Raw genomic sequence first — 24427 nt, forward strand, 5'->3', positions numbered from 1 at the left:
GAAAATTCATAGTCCTCTTAAGCTATGGAAATTTCTTCCTCATATTATTGTTACTTTTGCATATGTCTAAGAATTCTGCAAGACTAGATTATTTCTCAAAAGTAGGGACAAAATTTTACATGCAGTGGGTACTTGATATAATTTATAACAAGTATACATGCATATACATGCATTTTATCCAAAATCTTACATCAATCTGAAATATACATTTTACCCAACAAGTTAATGAAATTTATTAACATAAACTAAGCATTTACTTAGTATAAGCTACAAGATATAAGACAACATATATATGTTCTTAGACCCTCCGTTTATTGATAAACTAGAGGTATAACTATTACCTCATTGATATATTGGGAGATTTAAATAATAAAATTCATGTTAAAAAAGTTCCCCAAATAATTTCTGAAAAATAATAGACAATCAACTGTTTACTTCCATTTTAAATAAGATACTATGGATACGTAGGTGTGTATGCATGAAGGTAGATTTTAACGTTTGGAATAGTATGAAAAATAGTATAATATATTTCACTGTTGAATCATCTTTTTTAGGTTGATCCACTATCCTTTTATTTAATTATTTCAGTCTTTTAAACATAACTGGATAGATTAATGAGTAACAATAAAATAGAAAAATATTTTAAGATATAAGAAAAAATTAGGCAAAATCCCACAATATATTCTAGTTTTATAAAAGGGATCAGTGACGCCAGGTGAAGTAGTGCATGCCTATAATCCCAGTGACTTGTGAATCACAAAGTTTTAAGACAGCCTAAGAAACTTACTGAGACCCTTTCTCAGAACAAAAAAATAAAAGACTATGGTTGTAGCTCAGTACTAAAGCACACTTGGGTTCAATTCCCACTACCAATAAAGAAAAAAAAAACAGTGGATCTTATTATAATTAAAGATAGAAATATCAATCCTGACAAATAACTAAAACTGAGAAAAGCAACTCAAAAAATAAAATAGGATTCAATCAACTCTGTTAGCATACAGAGAGTTAATAAAAACATAATAGACATTTGCTATATTTCCTCTCAAAATATAGTCATTCTTAGGGAAATTTTCCAATACAGAGATTTAGAAGATTAAGAAGAGAAATATCCAGAATGTTGTTCAAGTAACTTTTTATGTTCAATAGCTGTAGAATCATCTCACAATAACAGGAGAACGTCTTGGGAAGCATTAATCACAGTGATTTTCAAACACCAAAGGGAAATTCTTAAACAATACTTGAAATATTATGACCATTAGTGATTTCTCTACTAATAACAGAAGGTCAGTGTTCAACTTCAGCAATATTAACCACTTTCTAAGTGCCAAATTTTCTCTAGTGTGAAAGCTTTTCTTCAGAAATCTATGTAAGGACTCTCACAATAAAGAGTAAAAAACAGTTGACATGCAATGTAGATTTCGATAATGAAGAGTATCTATTCGTCTTCTGAGTTGTATCCAAGTCATATTTTTGAAGTACAAAAGAGGAGCAGCAGGTAGTAAATGAGAATGTTCCAAATGAGTAGAGGAAATTATGCTTTGGGTCCCAAAATTGATGGTAATTAAAAAAAATTACAACCATATTAGAGAGGAATATAAATGGAAACATGATTCAATGGCTTCTCCCCCATCCCCATATATATATTTTAAAATATGTCCATTGATAGCCTCTGAAAAACTATTAGTTTGTGCTTTAAATGTGACAGCTTCGATTACTTTCTTAAATAGGTAGAAGACAGTCCAGCTGCTGGTATGTCTTAACAACTTTAACATGCTGGGATGAAGTAGAAGTTGCTACTTCATCCCAACATGTTAAAAGCTGAACATACTGAAAAATTAACAATTCTTAGATCCCTCTGAGAAGTAAAATGACTTTACTTCATATGGCACACCTGTCCTACAAAATTTGGAGAAATACACAAATACAGAGAATCATTACTTACTTGAGATCTCCATGGAAACTGTACAAGGATAGGAAAACTAGAACTTGAGCTGATATATTGCTGGAAGCTCAGTATGGACAAACCTGAATGATAAAAACTCCAGTCATGAAAAATAGGTGGAGAGTTTGGAACACTTTTGTGAGTTTTTCCTCCAGGAGGTCCACCACATTCTCACTGTGTAGCACAGAGAAAATTCTCCCAAGAGTTTAGCAGGATGAAGAGGAAATGTGCCAGAGCACATTTGGGTTAAAGCACACTTGGGTTGAATCCCCACTACCAATAAAAAAAATAAAATAAAAAACAGTGGATCTTATTATAATTAAAAGATAGAAATATCAATCCTGACAAATAATTAAAACTGAACAAGGCTTATCCTCAAATGAAGCCCTCTAACATACTGTTTTTTTTTTCCACAGCCTAACCAACCTGAGGGAAGCAAATGCCCAATCCCAGCCCCTTCGGGTTGTTCTTTATCACCTAAACAGGTGAAGAAAAAGAATGAAAAAAAAAAAGAAAGAAAAAAGAAAAGAGAGAGAGAGTGACAGAAGAGAATTAAGAAAAAAAGAAACATAAAGTTCATAGCCTAGAAATGAGACCTAATCATGGGACTATAGAATGTTTCTCCTCCCCTCATGCCTTAGCATTGTACTAGTACAAGATTATGATTATAGTTCCTATTACTCAAGACATCATGCTCATCTTTCAATAAAAATTATAAGGCATATTAAGAGGCAAAATGAACAAATTGAAGAGACAGAGAAGCACCAGAACTGGATCAGATTTGGTAGGAATAGTATAATCATCAGATTGTGAATTTAAGCCAATTATAGTTAATATATAAAAAGCAGATGACATGCAAGAACTGGTGGGTAATATAAGCAAAGATATGGCAATTCTAAGAAAGAATAAAAAAAATGCTGAAGGATCAAAAGAAATGGAAGAACGCTTCTGATGAGCTAATGAACAAACTAAACACAGCTGAAGAAAGAAACTCTGAACTTGAGGATATATTAATAGAAACTACAAAAACTGAAAATCAAAAATAAAAGAGGCAAAAAAAGAGAGAGGAAAGAATATTGAAGTATGAGACAACTAGAAAAGTGCACAAGTGTAATTTGTACATAACAGGAGTACCAGAAGAAAAATGAGAGACAGGAAAGACATGATTTGAAAAACAATTTCACAGAATTTCCCCAAAAATAATATCTGGCACCAAATACAGGTCCAAAAACTCAGAGAAATACTGAGCAAGATAAGTGCTAACAAATCTACACTTAGTCTTATTTATGTTAAAATACAAGAAATTAAACAAGAAAAAATTCTTGAGTGATTCAGAAGGGGGAAAAAAACCCACCTTACCCATAAAGAAGCAAAGATGAAAATTATAACTAACTTCTCCTCAGAAACCACATAAGCAATAAGAGAGTGAATAAAGTGTTGGTGGAAAAAATCAACCTAAAACTCAATATCATATTGAAAAATCCTTTAAAAGCAAAGAAATAAAGACTTCTGTGAATGAACAAAAATTAAGGAATTTTTTTTCTGGTAGACCTGCCATATGAGAAATATTAAAAGAACTCAGATCTATGTTTAAAAAAAAACAGAGAATGAATGGTGGAGGTCAAATAAAAAAACTTTTATTTTTCTTAATTTATCTAATAACAATGTATTCAAAATATTAAAAATAATAATACATTTGGCTATTTATACTCACGTACATATCTTCTGTGTATGTTTATATACGAATATACATATGATTCCATATGCTTATATGTAAGCAAAATGAATGCCAGTAATGATTCATGGCCCAAGAGGGAAGAATTAGGAATATTTTGTTACTATAAGGTGTTTTCACTAGCCATATAGGAGTACAGTGACTTGTAAGTGAACTTGACCTAGTTATAAATGCATACTGCAAACTCTAAAGCAACTACTACAAGTTTTCAAAAAAGTATAATTGTTGAATGTAAAGGGAATAAAATCATACAAAATGCATAATTAAAACCACAAAAAGGCAAAAAGAATGGAAGACAAAAATAGCAACAAAGAATAAAGGCAACAAATAGAAAATAGCAACAAATATGGTAGATGGTAGTTCCACTATATATTAATATGTTTAATCATATTAAACATCAATGGCCTACATGCACAGTTAAAAGAAAGATATATCATACCAACACAATGAAAAAAAAGTAGGAGTAGCAATATTAATTTCAGATAGAGTAAATTTCTAATCAAGGAAAGTTGTTAGTAATAAACAGAGCATTATAGAAGAGGTCAGTACTCCAAAAAGACATAACAACACTTCATGTGTATGCACTGAACAAAAGACAAATCTCATAAAGCTGAAAGGATAAAAAATTATCCCAGTATTATACCTTGGGACTTCAATTCCCCTCTATCAGAAACGGGCAAATCTAGAAGGCATAGCACTCTCAGTCAACTGTATATATTTTACATTGATAGATACTTCATACAACAACTGTATAAGATACATTCTTATGTTCATATGGAATGTTCACTAAAACAGATCACATTCTGGACCACAAACAAATCTTAAAAAATTTTGAAGAAATAAAATGATGTCTGTTCCTAGACCACAATGGAATTAAACTAGAAGTCAATGGCAAAAAGACAGCTTACACATCCCAAAATACTTGAAGATTAAACAACATACTTCTAAATAGCACATGGATCAAAGAAAAAATCTCAAGAGAAAAACTAAAAAAAAAGAATTTTTTTTTTGTACCAGTGATTTTGAACACAGGGGCATTATAGTTCTGAGACACATCCCTAGCCCTTTATAGTTTTTGAAACAGCGCTTTGCTAAGTTGCTTAGGACCTCACTAAGTTGCTGAAGCTGGCTTTTAATGTGAGATCCTCCTGCCTCAGTCTCCTGAGCCACTGGATTACAGGTGAGTGCCACTGTACCTGACTTAAAAGACATTTTGAATTAAATGAAAATTAAATGTAAGGTATCAAAATTTCTGGTATGCAAAATAGAGTTGTAGAACAATAGTACAAAATAGAGGACACTGAGATAAACCCACATAAATACACTTATCTCATACTAGACAAGGGTGCCAAAAACATACATTGGAGAAACGATAGCCTCTCAACAATTGGTGCTAGGAAAACTGGAAATCCATATATACCAAAATGAAATTAAACCCCTATTTTTCACCATGTACAAAACTCAAAGTGGATCAGTGACCTAGGAATTAGACCAGAGACACTACACCTAATAGAAGATAAAGTAGGCCCAAATCTTCATCATGTTGGATTAGGCCCCAAGTTCCTTAACTAGACTCCTAAATCACAATTAATAAATGAGATAGTTTTAAACTGAAAAGCTTTTTCTCTGCAAAAGAAACAATCAATAAGAAAAACAGAGAGCCTACAGAATGGGAGCAATTTTTTCTTTTTTTTTTAGAGAGAGAGAGAATTTTTTAATATTTATTTTTTAGTTTTCGGTGGACACAACATCTTTTTTATTTTATTTTTATGTGATGCTGAGGATAGAACCCAGCGCCCCACGCATGCAAGGTGAGCACGTTACCACTTGAGCCATGTCCCCAGCCCTGGAAGCAAATTTTTACCACATGCAAATCAGAGAACTAATTTCCAGGATATGTAAAAAACTCAAAAACCTTAACACTAAAAAAAACAAATAACCCAATCAATAACTAGGTAAGGAATTGAACAGATACTTCTTTGAGGAAGATATACAATAGAGCAATGAATATATGAAAAAATGTTCAACATCTCTAGCAATTACAGAAATACAAATCAAAACTACTCTAAGAGTTCATCTCACTCCAGTCAGAATGGCAGTTATTAAGAATACAAGTAACAATAAGTGTTGGTGAGGATGTGGGGCAAAAGGCACACTCATACATTGTTGGTGGGACTGCAAATTGGTGCAACCAATCTGGAAAGCAGTATGGAGATTCCTTAGAAAACTGGGAATGGACCTACCATTTGACCAGCTATCCCACTCCTTGGTTTATACCCAAAGGACTTAAAAACAGCACACTAAAGTGATATGACCACATCAATGTTTACAGCAGAACAATTCACAATAGCTAAATTGTGGAACCAACTTAGATGTCCTCCAATAGATAAATGGATAAAGAAACTATGTAAATATACACAATGGCATATTACTTAGCATTAAAAGAGAATAAAACCATGGCAATTGCAGGTAAATGGATGGAGCTGGAGAATATCATTCTAAGTAAAGTAAGCTAATTCCCCAAAACCAAAGGCCAAATGTTTTCTCTGATAAGTGGATGCTGATCCATAATGGGGTGGTGGGGGAGCATGGGAGGAATGGAGGAATTTTGGATAGGGCAAAGGGGAGGGAAGGGAGGGAGGAGGCATGGGGGTAAGAAAGATGGTGGAATGAGATGGACATCATTACCCTAGGTACATGTATGAAGACATGAATGGTGTGATTCTACTTTGTGTACAACAAGAGAAATGAAAAAACTCGTTTCATTTTTGTATAATGAATTGAAATGCATTTGGTGTTATGAATAACAAATTAGGACAAATAGATTAATTAATCAATTTTAAAAAGTTCTGGGATGCAGCAAAACCAGTGCTCGGAATGAAATTTACAGTAATGAATGCATACGTAGCAGAGAGGAAGAAAGTTCTAAAACCAATAACTAAGCATCTCATTTAGGAAACTGGAAAAAGAAAAGCAGATTAAATCTAAATTAAGCAAAAAATATGAAGAAATAGCTTAAATCAAGTAGTTTAAAAACAGGAAGTAAATAGAAAAAGTCAACAGAGCCAAAAGATAGTTCTTTGAAAGATCAATATAATCAATAAGACTCTACTGAGGCTAACTACAAACAAACAAACAAGAAAGAAAAGGAAAAGAAAAAGACACAAATTATAACACTGGAAATGAAAGAAGGTGACATCTTTTCAGTTACCATTGACATTAAAAGGCTAATAAAGAAATTTTATCAACACAGATTCTATGTCCATAAATTTGATAACATATTTAAATGAATCACTTTCATGAAAGATGCACTTGGCGAAAACTCCCACAAGAAAAATCAGCAAATTTTAATGGATCCACATATATTAAAGAAACTGAATAAATATAATAACACTCCAAAATAAAAAGCACAAAGCTCAAATGGTTTCACTGGTAATTTTACCCAATATTTGAGAAAGAAATTATGTACACAAACTCAGGAGACAGATGTAGAGGAAATATTTCTTACCTCATTCAATGAGGTCAGTTCTTTACTAATACCAAAAACAGATAAATATCCTGGAAGGATAGAAAACTATAGACAAATATTGCTTATGAACATAGATACAAAAATACTTAATGAAACAAAATATTAGCAAATCAAATTCAACAATGTAAAAGAAATAATACATCATGATCAAGTGAGACTTATTCCAAGGATGCAAGGTAGTTCAACATTTGAAATTAAATTAATATAATCCAACACAAAGAAAAACCATCATATGATCATATCAGTAGATGGTAGGAAAGCAACTGACAAAAATCCAACACCATTCAGTATAAAAATCTTAGCAAACTAAGAGAGGATCTTACTCAACTTGATCAAGAACATATTTTAAAACATCTAAGGCTAATATCTCATTTAATAATTACAAACTAGAAGATTTCCTGTGAAGATCAAGGACAATCAAATAATGTTCCCTCAAACCACTTTTTTAAAACATTGTGATGGAGTTTCTAGCTAATGAAATAAGACAAAGGAAATAAAACAAAGTTTTCAAATAAAAAATAAAATCGTGTTTGTACATAGATGTTTGTTGTCTATAAAACATACAAAAGAATTAACAAAACAAAACAAAACCTCCTGGAACTAATAAATGATCATAGCCAAGTTATAAGATAATCTCATGTAAAAGTCAGTCCCTTTTGTATATACCTACAACAAATAAGTGGAATTTGAAATTAAAAGACATTATCATTTACATAAATATTCCCAAAATAAAATGGTTTGGCAAAAATCCAATGAACTATGTATAATATCTAAAGGAAAACCACAAAACTCTGAAGAAATAATAATAATTATAATAATGATAATGAAGAAATACAGACTGGGGATGCAGCTCAATTGGTAGAGAACTTGCTTGGCATGCAAGAAACCCTGGTTTTGATCCCCAGCACCACAAAAATCATCATCACCATCATCATCATCATCGAGACATTCTATGTTCATGATTAGAAAAACAACATTGTTATGATGTTAATTGTTCTTAACTTGATTTATGGATGATGCAATTCCAAACAAAAGTGTCAGCAATTTATTTTGTGGACATCAGTTAACTGATTATAAGGTTAAATGGAGAGAAAAAAAGACCAAAATAACCAAAATATTTTTGAAGATGATAAAAGTTGGAGAACTGATATTACCCACCTTCAAGACTTACTATAAAGCTAAAGGAATCAAAATAGTTTGATACTGATAAAAGATTACATAAATAAATGAAACAGAAGGGAGTCCAGAAGCAGACCTACATAAAGATAGCAGATATTTGACAAAAGAGCAAAGGCAATACAATATAGCAAAAACATAGTCTTTTCAAGAAATAGTATCAGAATAACTGGATATTTACAGGCAAAAAATATTAATATAGACATGGATCTTATACCCTTCACAAAAATTAATCTCAAATAGGTTCTAAAACTTAATATAAAATGCAAACTATAAAATTCCTAGTACACAGCCAATACATTTTGATCTGAATGTCTCCCAAAGGCCCATGTGTTGAAGGGTAATGCTTTAGGAGGTGTGGCCTTGTGGAAAGTCTTTACATTACTGGAGATGCCCTCAAAGAAGTTTGTGGGACCTTGGCCATTTCCTTTTTCCATTTCTTTTGCTTCCAGGCCATAAGGCAAGTACTTTACTCTAGAACATGTTCCCTGTCATTGTTCCTTCGGGTGCTAATGATATGTCAATGTGGATTAATCAATTACAACAAATGAACTATGTGTTGTGAGAATTTGAGTGAGGAGGCTGTGTGTGGTAACTTCAGAAAATATATGGGAGCTGTATGTACCTTCTACTCACTTTTCTGTGGACCCAGACCGTCTATTTTTTTAAAGTGGATAACACTAGCAAAAAAAGCTAGAGATAAGCACATCCACTCAAAAAGGTATCTCATTAAAGACCTAAAAGCAATGGGTCCACTTGATATCTACTGGGACCTCTAAAACTGTAAGCCAAAATTAAAAAAAAAAAAAAACCAACTTTACTCCGTATAAGTTAACTATTTCAGGTATTTTGTTACAGTGACAGAAAGCTGACTAATACAATAAGAAGAAAATCTAGATGATCTTGAACATGGCAATGACATTTTAAATACAATATAAAGGCATGGTCCATGAAAGAAATGATAAACTCAACTTCAAATTTAAAAACATCTGCTCTGGAAAATACTCGCAATAAAAGAGAATAAAATCATGGCATTTGCAGGTAAATGGATGGCACTGGAGAAGATAATGCTAAGTGAAGTTAGCCAATGCCCCCCAAAACAAATGTCAAATGTTTTCTCTGATATAAGGAGGCTGACTAATAGTGGGGTAGGGAGGGAGAGCATGGGACGAATTGATGAATTCTAGATAGGGCAGAGGGGTGGGAGGCAAAGGGAGTGGGCAGGGGATTAGCAAGGATGGTGGAATGTGATAGACATCATCATTCAAAGTACATGTATGAAGACATGAATTGGTGTCAACATACTTTATATACAACCAGAGATATGAAAAATTGTGCTGTATACATGTAATAAGAATTGTAATGCATTCTGCTGTCATTTATGTTTTTTAAATTAATAAAAAAAGATAATGAAAAGACCTTCTGTAGAATGGAGAAAATGTTTACAAAATGCATACCTGATAAAGGGCTAGTATTCAAAATATGCTAAGAACCACTTATTTATTTATTTATTTAGGTACCAGGTATTTGACTCACAGGTACTTATTTATTTATTTTTATTTTGAAAGAGGGTCTTATTAAGTTGCTGAAGGATTCCCTATATTGCTGAGGCTGACCTTAAACTCGAGCTATTCCTGTCCTAGCTTCTCAAGCTGCTAAGATTATAGGTTTGCACCAGCATCCTCAGCTAAAAGTACTCTTAAAACTCTAAGAAAATGAACAATTTATTTAAAATTGTGCAAAAGATCTGAATAGATTCCTCACCAAAGAAAATATAAAGATGGCAAATAAACATATGAAGGGATATTCAACACTATATGTAATTAGGGAATTGTAAATTAAACAGCAAGAAAATGCTACATACCTATAAGAATGGCTAAAACCCCCCAAAAAACTGACAACACCAAATTATGGTGAAGATGTGAAAAAATAAGATCTCTCATTTATTGCTGATGGAAATGCAATGTGGTACAGCCACTTTAGAAAGCAGTATAATGATTTCTTATAAAACTAAGCATATTCTCATCATTTGATCAGGAATCATGCTTCTTGGCATTTTCCAAAAGGGACTGAAAACTTATGCTGACACAAAAACTTGTGCTTTAATGTTTACTGTATATTTATTCATATCTGACAAAACTTGGACCCAATTAAGATGTTCCTAAGAGATTGAATGATAAACTATAGTACATATAAGCAATGGAATATTATTCAGTACTAAAATTAAGTGAGCTATAAAAACCATGTAAAGACATGGAGGAAACATAAATGCATGTTACTATGTGAAAGAAGCCATATGAAAAGGCTACACACTTAAGTCTATATGACATTTTGGAAAAGGCAAAACTATGGAGATAGTAACAAAAGGATCAGTGATTGTTGAGAGTGGGATTAAAATACTATTATAAAAATACTATTATATTTTTTAAAATACTATTTTTTAAAAATACTATTATAATGAATGTTCCTATAAATAGGTTTCAAGCCCCACTAAAAGAATTACCAAGTTGGAGCAATAGTTAATTCAAGAACAACAACAAAAAAAGAGCAACTAAATCATGTAGACAGAACTTTGAAATTTGTTATAGTCTGATTGAATCTTATTTACATATTATTTAATGATCCTGCATATTTCAACAATGAAAGACTTGTATCAGACATCAGAGTGTGCCAATTTCTGTAGAGTACAAAGAATACGAGCTAAATATTAGTAGAATTATTTCTGTGTTAGAACAAGCAATTGTTAGGTGAAGAAATCCTCAAATTTGCTGGAATGAAATAAATGAGTTGTCTCTAAGGTACTCATCTTTTGTGAAATATCTTATTAATGGGTAATTATCTCTCAAAAGTACTTTGAACACATAAGAAGTCAAATTCTGTATCAGAATCCACACTGTATGCTAAGCAGACCAAAGGATTAAATTGATTATTTTAGAGATAGTGACTCTGAGTGAGCTCTGAGTTCCATAGTAAAGATGGAACTCCTAGATATCTGTTCATGTTCCCCAACTCTAGCCACCCGGAGGACAAAAATGAAAGTATTTCAGCTTATGGCTCCCAAGAATCATACTAAATTTTACAAATTCTGCATGCAGAAATCATCAAACTTTCATCAAGAAAATGAGCTACTACTAAAAAAATCAAACAAAAAATATGCCTCCTCAGGATCTTGGAATAGAAAATGCCAAAGGATATAAGGCAGAAATAGCCTGGCACACACCTTGGCCAAGATATATTTCCAAAACTTATTGTGAGAGCAAGTGTATTGTGAGTGGGAGATAGATGTAATATAACTTTAAAGTAAATGACTATATTACTTAAAGGTACTAATGGTTAAAAATGTTTCAAGGCCTATTGTAGTTAAACAAGATAACTGTATATAGTCTGTGCAAGACACAAAATTGTATTTGTGACAATAGAGTAAGTTCAACCTTTATTGCTAATAAACACAGACATTATATTTTCAGCATAAGGAATAAAATTGCATTTGTGGCAATAAATGTCTCTTCTCCTGGTTTCAGAATAAACCTGTGTGGTGTGCTTATCATTCTTTTTCCATTCTTTTCAAATCTACTTATTTTCTTTAAAACCTAAATTTAAGTGGTTGGGTTACATTTAAACTTTTTCTCAAGTAAAATATTTTCATATAAATTAATTGAAAATATACATAAAACTTTTCCAAAGGAGAAAATAATCACTATTTCTTTAAAATTTAGTCATCACTGAAGGCCAGATCCTCCCACAGAGCAATCTTTTTTAGAAATAAAGGTAATAAAGAAAGAAGGGGCCTTGTGAAACATAAAAATTATGATCACTAAGTTAAAAAAATTACAACATATTTAAGTTTATTGAAAATTATCATTTTTATGTGACAATCATACTCTTTTAGACTTAATATGTGTTATATCTATTATAATCTTTCTAATGAATTAGGTTAAGAAATAAACCATAACATTTATGATTCAAGAGAATTTTCTTTGAAATAGATTTTTGCTTAATTATAATAGTTCATCTTTTATTCCTGGCTTGAATTTACTTAAAAATAAAACATTTTCAAAATACTATGTTCTGAAAAAATATACATATCCAAGTAAAATTATCATATCAGAAGTAAGTTTTAAAGCTATGGTTTCTAATTTTGAATTATTTATATTGGTTTTGAAATATACAAGAAGACCTGCATAGATAAAAAGATAACCAGAAGCATTAATTACAATCCCAGTTTTTAATAGAATATATTTTTGTCATCAAAAGTAGCTTCCAAGGACAAAATACATGCTTTAATTAATGCAAAATTATTTTCCAGCGGACACAGACATAGTATCTCCCTATAAAGATACAGAGATTTTAAAATGTGTAAAGATTTTAAATAAATAAATAAATCCTTCTTTGGGGTGGTAAAAACAAAAAACTCATATACCCTGCTTTGATAGGCAGCACATTTCCAGTCTTTGCTCATGAGAATATCCATAGAATAGATATGCTTCTTGAAGTGCACTTTTATACCACTTCTTTTTATTTGTACATTTTCCTGGCTAGAAAATAGAAAAAAGAATAAGATATATTTTTAAATATGTAATTTTATTTTAAAATCCAAACCTACCTATTGAGCTGGAAGTAAATCTACTTTGAGCATTGTATAATATATTACTCAGACTTTGGTCTGTGATTGTTGCTTTATGACTTAACAGTTTAGTGCAGTTGTAGGAATTTTGCAAGCTAATAGTCAAAAGGGTCAGATGCTTAGCTCTCTGAGCTTATATTATGATTCATCTTATATTTAGAACGTTTCTTAAACTTTTTGTGCCTGGTTATCTGGAAAATGTGAATATTAATAATATGTGCACCATAAACTTCCATGAAACTTATGTAATAGGTAATAGTTTTTTAGGATATAAGAACTAAAAAAGAATTGCAATGAAGGTATAGCACATTTTCTACATGCTTACTTAGTTCTTTAGAAAATGAAGAATCCATGGGTTAAAGCTGACTATAAATATTATCTAATCAAGTAATTTTTCCAAACTTTAAAGGTTTCCATGTTTTTTGTTACAATTTATAAAATTCATGCCACCTTTTTTTTTGGAAAATTTTACCATCATAAAAACATGGATATTCATTCATATTTGCCACCTGTGTATAAAGATCATAACTTTATCTCAGACATAGAACATAATTCACCCTTTACATAGAAATTTAAATTCCTATAGCATCCATATTCAATTTATAGAATGAAACTAAATATAAAGCTCTTCTCAAATGCCACCAATATTCTTGGAATCCCCAAATTAATATCAACTATCTACTCCTATTGCAATTATTATTTCATTTAATGGTGTTTTACATTATGATTTGTATTATAGCTATTTGTGCTCATGACTGTCACCATCATACAATGAACAACCTACAAAGATAAAGGAAATAAATAATATTTCATCTTTGTAACTTCTGCAGTACTCATTTGCTTAACACCTCATTGCATAATATAAAAGCATTCAGAAAGTGATTGCTACTTTTGTTTTGGATGTTGATTAATTTTATATAATTAATTAATTTTATATACAGTAAAACAATATTATCAAATAAAAGTACACCTTTGTACACAGGATCTACAAATTTCATTCATTAAGGTATTTCTTAGTAAAAAGATATAGGCAGATTCAATTTATTGAAACTGGAAATTTTAAATTACTTTTTAAGAATATCTAGCCAGGTACAGTGGCACAGACCTGTAATCCTAGTAGCTCAGGAGGCTGAGGCAGGAGGATTGAGAGTTCAAAGCTAGCCTCAGTAACTTATTGAGGCACTAAGCAACTCAATGAGACTCTGTCTCTAAAGGGCTGGGTGGGGATGTGGCTCAGTGGTTATGAGCCCCTAAGATCAATCTCTGGTACCCCCTCCCCCGCCCCACAAAAAAACCCAAAAAAACCCGATTATCTAAGCTAGCTTTTGCATATTTGAGGTACTTCTACAATTCCAATGTTTTCATGATTTTAAGTAAGAAATTATAGTGAAAAATCACCTAATGCTTACATGGCACTAAACAGTTGCTACTAGGTGGGTATGGTTCATATCTGTAATCCTAGACTTAGGAGGCTGAGTAAAAGGATTGCTGCCGCAGTCTGGCTGGGCACAAAATCATGAGCCACTCAAGCAGGAACAAACTTTATTTCCAAAACTCCCGCAAATGCCAGGCATGCGGCCTTCTCCTGGGACACACTACCAACAGGAAATCCCTCCTCTGGAATTCCCTCCTACCGCATTTCCCCAACCAATGGGAACTCTTCAGGAGTCCCAGAGCTCCAAAGTAGCAGTCCCAAAGTAGCAGTCCAAGGCGGACAGCAAGGGTCTAATCTCCAATTGAATGCACATCTTAACATAATCATTATCATCTCAATGGCTTGCTGGAGTCACCTTTCAACCAAAAATGCCATGTGTTGTTCCTACTTGGCTATGGCTCTCAGCAGACTGCAAGTTTAAGGCCAGCCTAGGCAAAGTAGGGAGACCCTCAAAAACTCAAGGAGACCCTGTCTCAAAAAAAAAAAAATAAGAAAGGAAGGAAGGAAGGAAGGAAGGAAGGAAGGAAGGAAGGAAGGAAGGAAAGAAGGCAGGCAGGCTTGGGATGTAAGCTCAGTTGGGTAAAGTGCTCCTTGGTGAGAAGGGGTGGGAGAGATGCTATACCTATGGGTATAGTATTAAAAAGTGTTTTTTTCCCCCTAAGAAAAATCAATGTGATATAGCCCAAATAAATTTGAGTGAGTTAAGGGAACTGAAAGCTTTGTTTAAAACTTCCCTGGGAACCTTTAAGAACATATTGGTTGATATGTGCCACCTAGTGGTAATACAAATGAACACTTTCAGGGAATTCAAAAAGTTCTATTTTATAAAGAATTTCGAATACCAGATTAGGCTCAACTGTGTATTTTAAATTTTTGAAGTAGGATTTTTTTTTTAAATTCAAGAAGTCACTGGTTCAAATTCTAATAGTATATAATGTGCCTGCCTTCCCATCCTGGATACTGTTTATCACAAAGGCAAACATAATTAACAGATTCCTTTGTATTCTTCCGGAGATATTGTATGTATTTACAATCATTTAAATAATTTGTATGAACATACATTTTAGAAGGACATGAATATTTATATTTTTTAAAAATTTTCTTACAGATTGCTTATTGATTCAATATATGTTGTATATTCAAGGTCTCTCATTGAAAAAATGCATAAAACTTACATTCTAGTGTTGTGAGGACAAACAACCTACTACAAGCATAACAAATGAGTAAAAGCTATAAGAGGTGTTAAGTACTATGTAATAAAGACAAGACAAAACAAGAGTGATCACAAATGCTGAGGGATAAGCAATAGAGTGGTCAGGATAAATCACTGAAAAGGTAATATTTTAGTGAAGACTTGAAGGGGACTGGGGAGTTAGCTATTTAGCTATGCAAGGAAAGAGCATTTCAGGCAAAAAAAAAAATCCCCTATCGTTAATGCACATAAATCCAGTTTGAGTGGATGAATTACATAGAGGGAGAGTAATAGGGAATGATGTCAGAAAATTAGTAAGGGCCAAGTCATGGAGGTCCTTGTAGGCTGCTAGAAGGTCTTTGACTATTACTTTGAGCAAAGGAGATGTTATTGTAGTGTTATAATCAGAATAATAACATTTGATTTTGTCTAATGTTTTAAAATAATTATTCTCGTTGCATTGATGAGGATAGAGTGTACAGGTAAAAGTGGAGAAGCAGGACAGCTAGTTAGAAGTCACTGCAATAATCCAGGCAAGAAATGATGATGATGTGGATTAATGAAGTAGCAACTCCTGTGGTGAAAAGTGTTAGGATTCTGGATGTAATCTGACCAAAAGTAATTACTGGACCAACCAGAATCTAGTATGAAAGAAAGTGAGGAAGATTTTAGGGCTTTTAGGCTGACTGAGTAAAAAGTTGAAAACTGCTATACATTCAGATGGGGTAGGCTCAAAAAAGTGAGGAAGATGAGGAGTTTCGGCATGCCAAGTACAAGATGTCTCATAGTCATGTCCATAAGAAGGATAACTATGACATCCAAATGGAGATATCAAATATCAATTGGATAAGGAAATTCATGAGAGAGAATTAATATAAAATTTGGTAATCTCTTTCTCTACACACACATGGAGAAAGGGGGAGGGGAGAAAGAGAGAGAGGAAGAGAGAAACTGTCAGTACTTAAAGAATGACAACCAAAGGAATGAGGAAACAGATGTACACATACATGTACCCACATACAAGATACATAGGTACACTATTTGACAAATGTCCTAGTTTTTTGTTTGTTTTGATAACAGAGATTAAACCCAGGGATGCTTAACAACTGAGCCATGTCTCCAGCCCTTTTAATTTTTTTTTTTTTTTGAAACAGGGTCTTGCTAAATTACTTAGGGCCTCACCAAGTTGCTGAGACTGGCTTTGAACTCGCAATCCTTCTGCCTCAGTCTCCCAAGTCACTGGGATTACAGATATGTCTCCACTGTGCCTGGGAACAATGCCCTAGTGATGAACATTTAGGGTGTTTCTAACATTAGGCAATTTGAAACAATGCTTCAATGAAAATTTTATCCATATGATATTTTGCCCATTTGAGAGTCTATTAAAGGATACATTTTTAGACATTAAGTAGCCATATTTAATGTATGCATATTTTAAATTTTAGAAGCTACTGTGAAATTACTCTTGAATGAGGAGGTTGCAATCTATGATGCCACATACAATATATTTCCTTACATCCTGGAGAATACTTCTGTTTCAAGTTTTTAGATATGTGGTACACTTTTTAAGGAAAAATAATAATTTCTTTCTGTGATCATTTTCATTTCTTTAATTTGGACAATTTTTCATTATTTTTAAAAGCAACTTATATTTTCCTTTCTAAGGAATAACTGTTCAAGTACTCCATTAAGATCTATAATGGTATTTTTCTTATTGATTTGTAAAAGATTTTTACACATTAAAGGGATTGGCCCTTTGCTTTAAATGTTACAATTATTTTCCTGTTTATAGTTTATCTTTTAGTACTTCTGATTTTTCTTTTGTACATTCAAACCTTTCATTTTTCTAGAACTAAATATGGATATATGTATGATTTATAATTCCAAATTCATTTTTCTCAAGAAAGCTATTTGTACCCACACCATTTACAAACAAAACCATTTTACTTTTTTCTTACTTATTTATTTAAGTATTTAAAGATGGGGGTCTAGCCACATAGCCCAGTCTGATGTCAAATTCCTGGGCTCAAGTAATCCTCCTACCTCAACCTCCTGAGTAGTTAGAACAATAGGCCCAAAATACTGGGCCCAGCTTTTACTAAATATGACCTTGCCCATAACTGTTCTTCCAAATACTTTTATTTGTAGACTACACTGTTCTATCAATCTGTCAAATCACTGTTAGTAAAAAAAAAAAAAAATGTTTTAACTATTGAAGCTTTAAATCCAAGTCCTTGTCCATGCTAGGCAAGCACTCTACCACTGAATTCCAACCCTGGCACTTTTTAAATTTTTTGTTGAGATAGGGTCTTCTAAGTTGCTGACACTGGCCTTGAACTTGTGAACTTCCTGCCTCAGCTTCCCACATAGCTGGGATTACAGATGTGGAACACCCTGCTAACTTCTTAATAGCTTTTCTATTATTTATAACAACTTTGTTTAAAACAGTTTTTCATTTGAGTTCCATGGGTTTCCCAGGTATATAATCATCTGCTAATAATGTAATTTTTTTCTTCCTTTCCTATCTATGCATGTTTGCTTCTTTCTTTGGATAATTATATTAGCAAGTAGGACAATTTTAAATAGTCATATTAATTCAACTTATTTTTAAAAATCCTATATTTCCCCCTAAACAGCAAATTTTCCTCTATATAAAATATTCAGTCAAATGAGTTCATGTACTCGTTTAAGACATGTTGAACTGATTCACATTTATTTGAGTCATTCCACCGAAGCTACCAAAAAAAGTTTGCAATTATCTTCATAAACATAGCTCTTTATGGCATTTGCTGATAAATGGATGGAGTTGGAGAATATCTTGCTAAGTGAAATAAGCCAATCCCAAAAACAAAGTTTTCTCTAATATGCAGATGCTAATTCACAATAAGGCAGGGAGCCCTAAGGAAGAACAGAGTTACTTTAGATTAGTTAGAGAAGAGTGAAGGGAAGGGAGGGGAGAGGCTATGGGGATAGAATAGCAGAACGAAACAGACATTATTACTTTATGTATATATATATATGACTGCATCACCAATGTGATTCTGCAACATGTAAATCAGAAAAATGAGAAATTATATCCCATCTATGTATGACATATCAAAGTGCATGAATGCATTCTACTGTCATGTATAACTAAATAAAGCAAATAAAAAATTTTAAAAAGCATAGCTCTTTAAAACATTACAATAACCTTTCAATTGAAATATGCCAAGGAATTACCTCTGGGATGACAAGAAATAAGCAGAGTCAGTATCTCACTAAACATAATAGATTCATTCCCTATACTAATTACTAGGATAAAGTTTTTCATGAATGAATATCATGCATAAATGATTTACAGAGTTAAATGATTAACACTGAAAAACAGTACAATTTTAAAATACTATAGTATTTAATGAAATAAATGTTCAACTTGAAAATTTATATTCTGAAAACAAAGTAAGCAAACAATGATATTTTATAAATAAATCCAAACTAAGGCAAAAACTACCTTTAAAAAATTCGAAAACATTTACATTTACCTTTCCAGCCAGAAGTTAATTAGATAATTAAGTTCAGATTTGAAAAAGAATTGTTTAAAGTCAAATACTATTCAAAATAGGAATGTAAAAAAATATATTTCTACTCAATTTTTCAAATAGAATCTAGATTTTTTTTAATCCTTTGCTAATATTTCCAACAGGCTGTATGACTTTTCTGCTAATATCCAAGTAATGAAACACCCTCTGGTTATTTTTAGTCCCCCAAAATTAAAAAATGAAAATGTCCACTGCATGTAAGAGACAGAATTCCAAATTTCCACTCAAGTTAAAACTCCTGTGCTCCACAAACTAGAGGTACACTTTAGGCTGCAAAGTGGTTCTACTTGTCCTTGTGCTTTTCCTTCTCCCATCACATTTTCTGTGTTCTGTGGGGTTGAAAGATATGTATGGAACAGAAAAGAAATTTTTAAAAAACATTTGTTTGTCTGCTGTTAGGGCAAGGTGGAGTTAGTTGGTGCTTTCAGGGCTATAAAGTATTTTTTATTGTGGGGTGCTTTGTGGATTTTCTGAGAATTCTGTCTCCCAACCAGATACATTCGACTGAAGCTCCCTTGAGAGAGCAATGCCTTTCTTTCAGGTGGTTGATTTCAATGCATATTGCATTACCAGTTTTCTGCATCTTTCTGCTTAGCCTGCATGGGGACAGGAAGCTCTCTTAAGTGGACACCCTTTTAAGATGACCTCTGACTATTCCCAGGTATGCATCATTGCCTCTGAAAACAGTGGGAATGTTGGCCATTCTCAGTGGCCCCCATGCTTCTTCAGTTGTAATGAACAGAAACTCTCACCTTGTAAATTTCTCAAGGGGTAAATGAATATAAGTATGCTGTATTGTTTAAGCTCCAGGATACATGAGTCACTAAGCATTCAAAATTAAAAACAATTTTTTTTTATCCATTCATCTATTGAAGGGCATCTAGGCTGATTCCATAATCTTGCTATAGTGAATTGTGCTGCTATGAACATCGATGTAGCAGTGTCCCTGTAGCATGCTCTTATTAGGTCTTTAGGGAATAAACCGAGAAGGGGAATAGCTGGGTCAAATGGTGGTTCCATTCCCAGGTTTCCAAGGAATCTCCATACTGCTTTCCAAATTCGCCGCACCAATTTGCAGTCCCACCAGCAATGAACAAGAGTGCCCTTTTCCCCGCATCCTCTCCAGCACTTGTTGTTGTTTGACTTCCTAATGGCTGCCAATCTTACTGGAGTGAGATGGTATCTTAGGGTAGTTTTGATTTGCATTTCTCTGACTGCTAGCGATAGTGAGCATTTTTTCATGTACTTATTGATTGATTGTATGTCCTCCTCTGAGAAGTGTCTGTTCAGGTCCTTGGCCCATTTATTGATTGGGTTATTTGTTATCTTATTGTCTAATTTTTTGAGTTCTTTGTATATTCTGGATCTTAGGGCTCTATCTGAAGTGTGTGGATTAAAGATTTGTTCCCAGGATGTAGGCTCCCTGTTTATCTCTCTTATTGTTTCTTTTGCTGAGAAAAAACTTTTTAGTTTGAGTAAGTCCCATTTGTTGATTCTAGTTGTTAACTCTTGCGCTATGGGTGTCCTACTGAGGAATTTGGGGCCCGATCCCACAGTATGTAGATCATAACCAACTTTTTCTTCTATCAGATGCCGTGTCTCTGATTTAATATCAAGCTCCTTGATCCATTTTGAGTTAACTTTTGTGCATGGCGAGAGATAGGGATTCAGATTCATTTTGATGCAAATGGATTTCCAGTTTTCCCAGCACCATTTGTTGAAGATGCTATCCTTCCTCCATTGCATGCTTTTAGCCCCTTTATCAAATATAAGATAGTTGTAGTTTTGTGGATTGGTTACTGTATCCTCTATTCTGTACCATTGGTCCACCCGCCTGTTTTGGTACCAGTACCATGCTGTTTTTGTTACTATTGCTCTGTAGTATAGTTTGAAGTCTGGTATCGCTATACCGCCTGATTCACAATTCCTGCTTAGCATTGTTTTTGCTATTCTGGGTCTTTTATTATTCCATATGAATTGCATTTATACACAATGGAGTACTACTCTGCATTAAAAAATGACAAAATCATAGAATTTGGAGGGAAATGGATGGCATTAGAGCAGATTATGCTAAGTGAAGCTAGTCAATCTTTAAAAAACAAATACCAAATGACCCCTTTGATATAAGGGGAGTAAACAGGGACAGGGTAGGGACGAAGAGCTTGAGAAGAAGATTTACATTAAACAGGGATGAGAGGTGGGAGGGAAAGGGAGTGAGAAGGGAAATCGCATGGAAATGGAAGGTGATCCTCAGTGTTATACAAAATGATATATAAGAGGAAAGGAGGGGTAAGACAAGATAATATAAATGGAAGAAATGATTTACAGTAGAAGGGGTAGAGAGAGAAAAGGGGAGGGGAGGGGAGGGGAGGGGGGATAGTAGAGAATAGGACAGACAGCAGAATACATCAGACACTAGAAAGGCAATATGTCAATCAATGGAAGGGTAAACTGATGTGATACAGCAATCTGTATACGGGGTAAAGTTGGGAGTTCATAACCCGCTTGAATCAAACTGTGAAATATGATGTATTAAGAACTATGTAATGTTTTGAAGGACCAACAATTAAAAATAAATAAATAAATAAACAAAATTAAAAACAAGAACTAAAACAAAAACAAAAATACAACTACTCTTGTATTACACATGAAATGAAGGAAAATTACCATCATTCCTTTCCCTAACGTGGGGAAGGAAGAGATGTTGAAAAATTCCACAGCACACTGACATATTCTTTTAAGAAATTCCTGTACGTTCACATCTGACTTTTATATCTTTATGTAAATTGCCAGGCACGTTTTTGGCACCTCCTCTGTAAGTCCTGCATACACAATTTTGTGCCTCACTTTGCAAATTATTTTTGTCATCAGCTTGAGATTCTAAAAGACTTAGATCTTTTACTAAAACCAAGGTGTATATATATATATATATATATATATATATATATATTAATTTCAGAACTTTTAAGTGAGCTGATCTCCCAACCCAAAATAGGACACAAAAAGTTTGGAAATACACTATTAAGAAGGAAATTTTAAGGGCTGGGGTTGTGGCTCAGTGGTAGAGCACTCGCCCGACATGTGTGAGGCATTGGGTTCAATCCTCAGCACCACATAAAAATGAACAAATAAAATAAAGTTTGTTTTTTTATAAAGGAAATTTTGAAGGCAAAATTTAGGAACTAAAAGCTTATAAAATTAAGGATTAAGACCAGTGACTTCATATGAGACCACAGGAAGGAGTGGGCACCCTTAGCTTCAAATTCCAGTAAATCCTGTGTACGTGAGAGGATATCACATGCTTTATTATATTTATATTACTTTGACAACTTGAGTTGTCTCTATCAGTTTTATTAAACTTGGGGGGTGGATTAATAAAATAAATATAATTAGTCTAAAAATTGGTGTAAGCTTATGAGTATAAATAAGATTATTCTTGACAGATGAATAAGCCTGGAAATGTTTGGAATAAGGATGAAATTTGAGACTAAACAGATGGCTAGACAGGGAAAGATAACACCCTATGTCTGAGAAAATTCCTAGCTGTGTCCAAAATTGAAAAGTTTTAAAACCACTGTCGTGTGTGATCTTGTGTCAATCAGGTGTTATTGTACAACTGAGGGCTTTAATATCATTTTTCCATTTCCCAGGGTTTGAAGTTGACTGTCCCTTTTCAGTAACTTTTAACTCACTGGATAAAGTTTGTATGTGGTAATAACCACCTACTAATATGAAGGTGTAAATTCAAGAAAAAGATTGCTTATTTGTCCACCCAGTAAGTCCAGTGGAGAGAATTCTTCAATATGCCAGAAATTCAGGTCTCTGTTGCTTTGCATTTCAAGATTTTTTCTCCATATAAGAATTAATAATTAATTAATAAAGACATAATAAACTAGGGTTCTAGCAAGACAAATCTTATTCTTCAAACTTGAATGTTTAAACAATGTCATATTACCTTATTTTTGCTAAATTAAACTGAAGGTGACAAATTTCATTCAACCAGGATGAGAAATTTGGTCTTGGTCATTTTGGGGCCACCAAAGAAAGGTTAATAAAAATTGGAAAGATATACATTGCTTGAAAAGTGAGATAAAATGATTACTCTTCAATACATAATGGTAACATGAATAGGGAGCCCAATAGCTTCTTTGCCACACCTTCACAAAGTAATTTTTTCAAATGCTAAGTACCTTAATAGCATGGGTACAACCTTCCAAAGTACATTACAGTAGTACTATTCTCCAGGCACTGCAACTTGTCTTTGGGACCGACAGAACATATTTTGTCCTCCTCCAAGTCTGAAAATATAATCTATGCTTGCTGTTCCTGCCTCTCCTTCTCAAAAACACCGGACTCTCTTCTCAGTTTACTCTGCCAACTTCAAGGAACTCAGATCAGGAAAACAGACAAGCCCTACAAAAGGCCCGATTACTGTTTGGAATAAAAGAGAGGGGAAAATACAATCAAAAGAATTATTATTATCAAATACTGATGTTTTGTTAGTTCCAAGGAAGACTGTCCTACCTGTGGACTTTAAAAATGAGTAGAGATTGGGAGTAAGAGTCTTCACTTTCCATCCACTGGATCCCTATACCTTTAATCCTATCTATTTCTCTCCCCTAATTTTTCTGTAAGGATTCATAATCAACTAACAAACTATATATTTTTCTTATTTATGTGTTTACTACATGTCTTATTCTACTGTTTTAAGTCTAATGAAGGTACTAAATTTTGTCAGTTTTGTTCACTTCAGAGACTAGAAGAGTCTCAAATGAGAGGAGCTCAGTAAATACTGAGTACTATAAAATACACACACACACACACACACACACACACACACACAAACACACATATATATGTTGTAGATGGATATATACCTTTATTTATTTATGTGGTGCTAAGGATTGAACCCAGTGCCTCATGCATGAGAGGCAAGCACTCTATCACTGAGCTACAACCCCAGCCCAATAAACATATTTTGATCAAGGTGGCATGAGTAAAACTTAGTCAGGAAACTAAATACAGAAATAAAAGGCTGCTACATTTTATTCCCTTAAAAGGTCAAAAAAAATTTTACACAGATGTTGAACATCTAGTATAATGGTAATATTACTCGTAATATAGAACTTTTTTGTACAGAATTAAGATCTGCCAAGTATTTTATAGATCACTATTTTATCTTATGATCTATGATACTAGTAGCATTTTTTTTTGAA

The 24427-nt window shown here is 33.1% G+C and overlaps 1 protein-coding gene across 5 annotated transcripts in view; it reads right to left on the reverse strand.

Moving 5' to 3' along the window:
- Window positions 1–24427, reverse strand: part of Zcwpw2 (zinc finger CW-type and PWWP domain containing 2) — a 130984-nt gene that overhangs the window by 35612 nt on the left and 70945 nt on the right. For 3 of the 5 annotated variants that reach the window (XM_078038255.1, XM_040289893.2, XM_021731781.3), the window contains one exon: window positions 12803–12917. The exons of the other annotated variants lie outside the window; for them this stretch is intronic. In XM_078038255.1, coding sequence (XP_077894381.1) covers window positions 12803–12917 — 115 coding nt within the window. The remainder of the gene's footprint in view (window positions 1–12802; window positions 12918–24427) is intronic. 5 annotated transcript variants of the gene reach the window in all.

This window comes from Ictidomys tridecemlineatus, chromosome 2 (assembly GCF_052094955.1).
Source record: "Ictidomys tridecemlineatus isolate mIctTri1 chromosome 2, mIctTri1.hap1, whole genome shotgun sequence".
NCBI lineage: Eukaryota > Metazoa > Chordata > Mammalia > Rodentia > Sciuridae > Ictidomys > Ictidomys tridecemlineatus.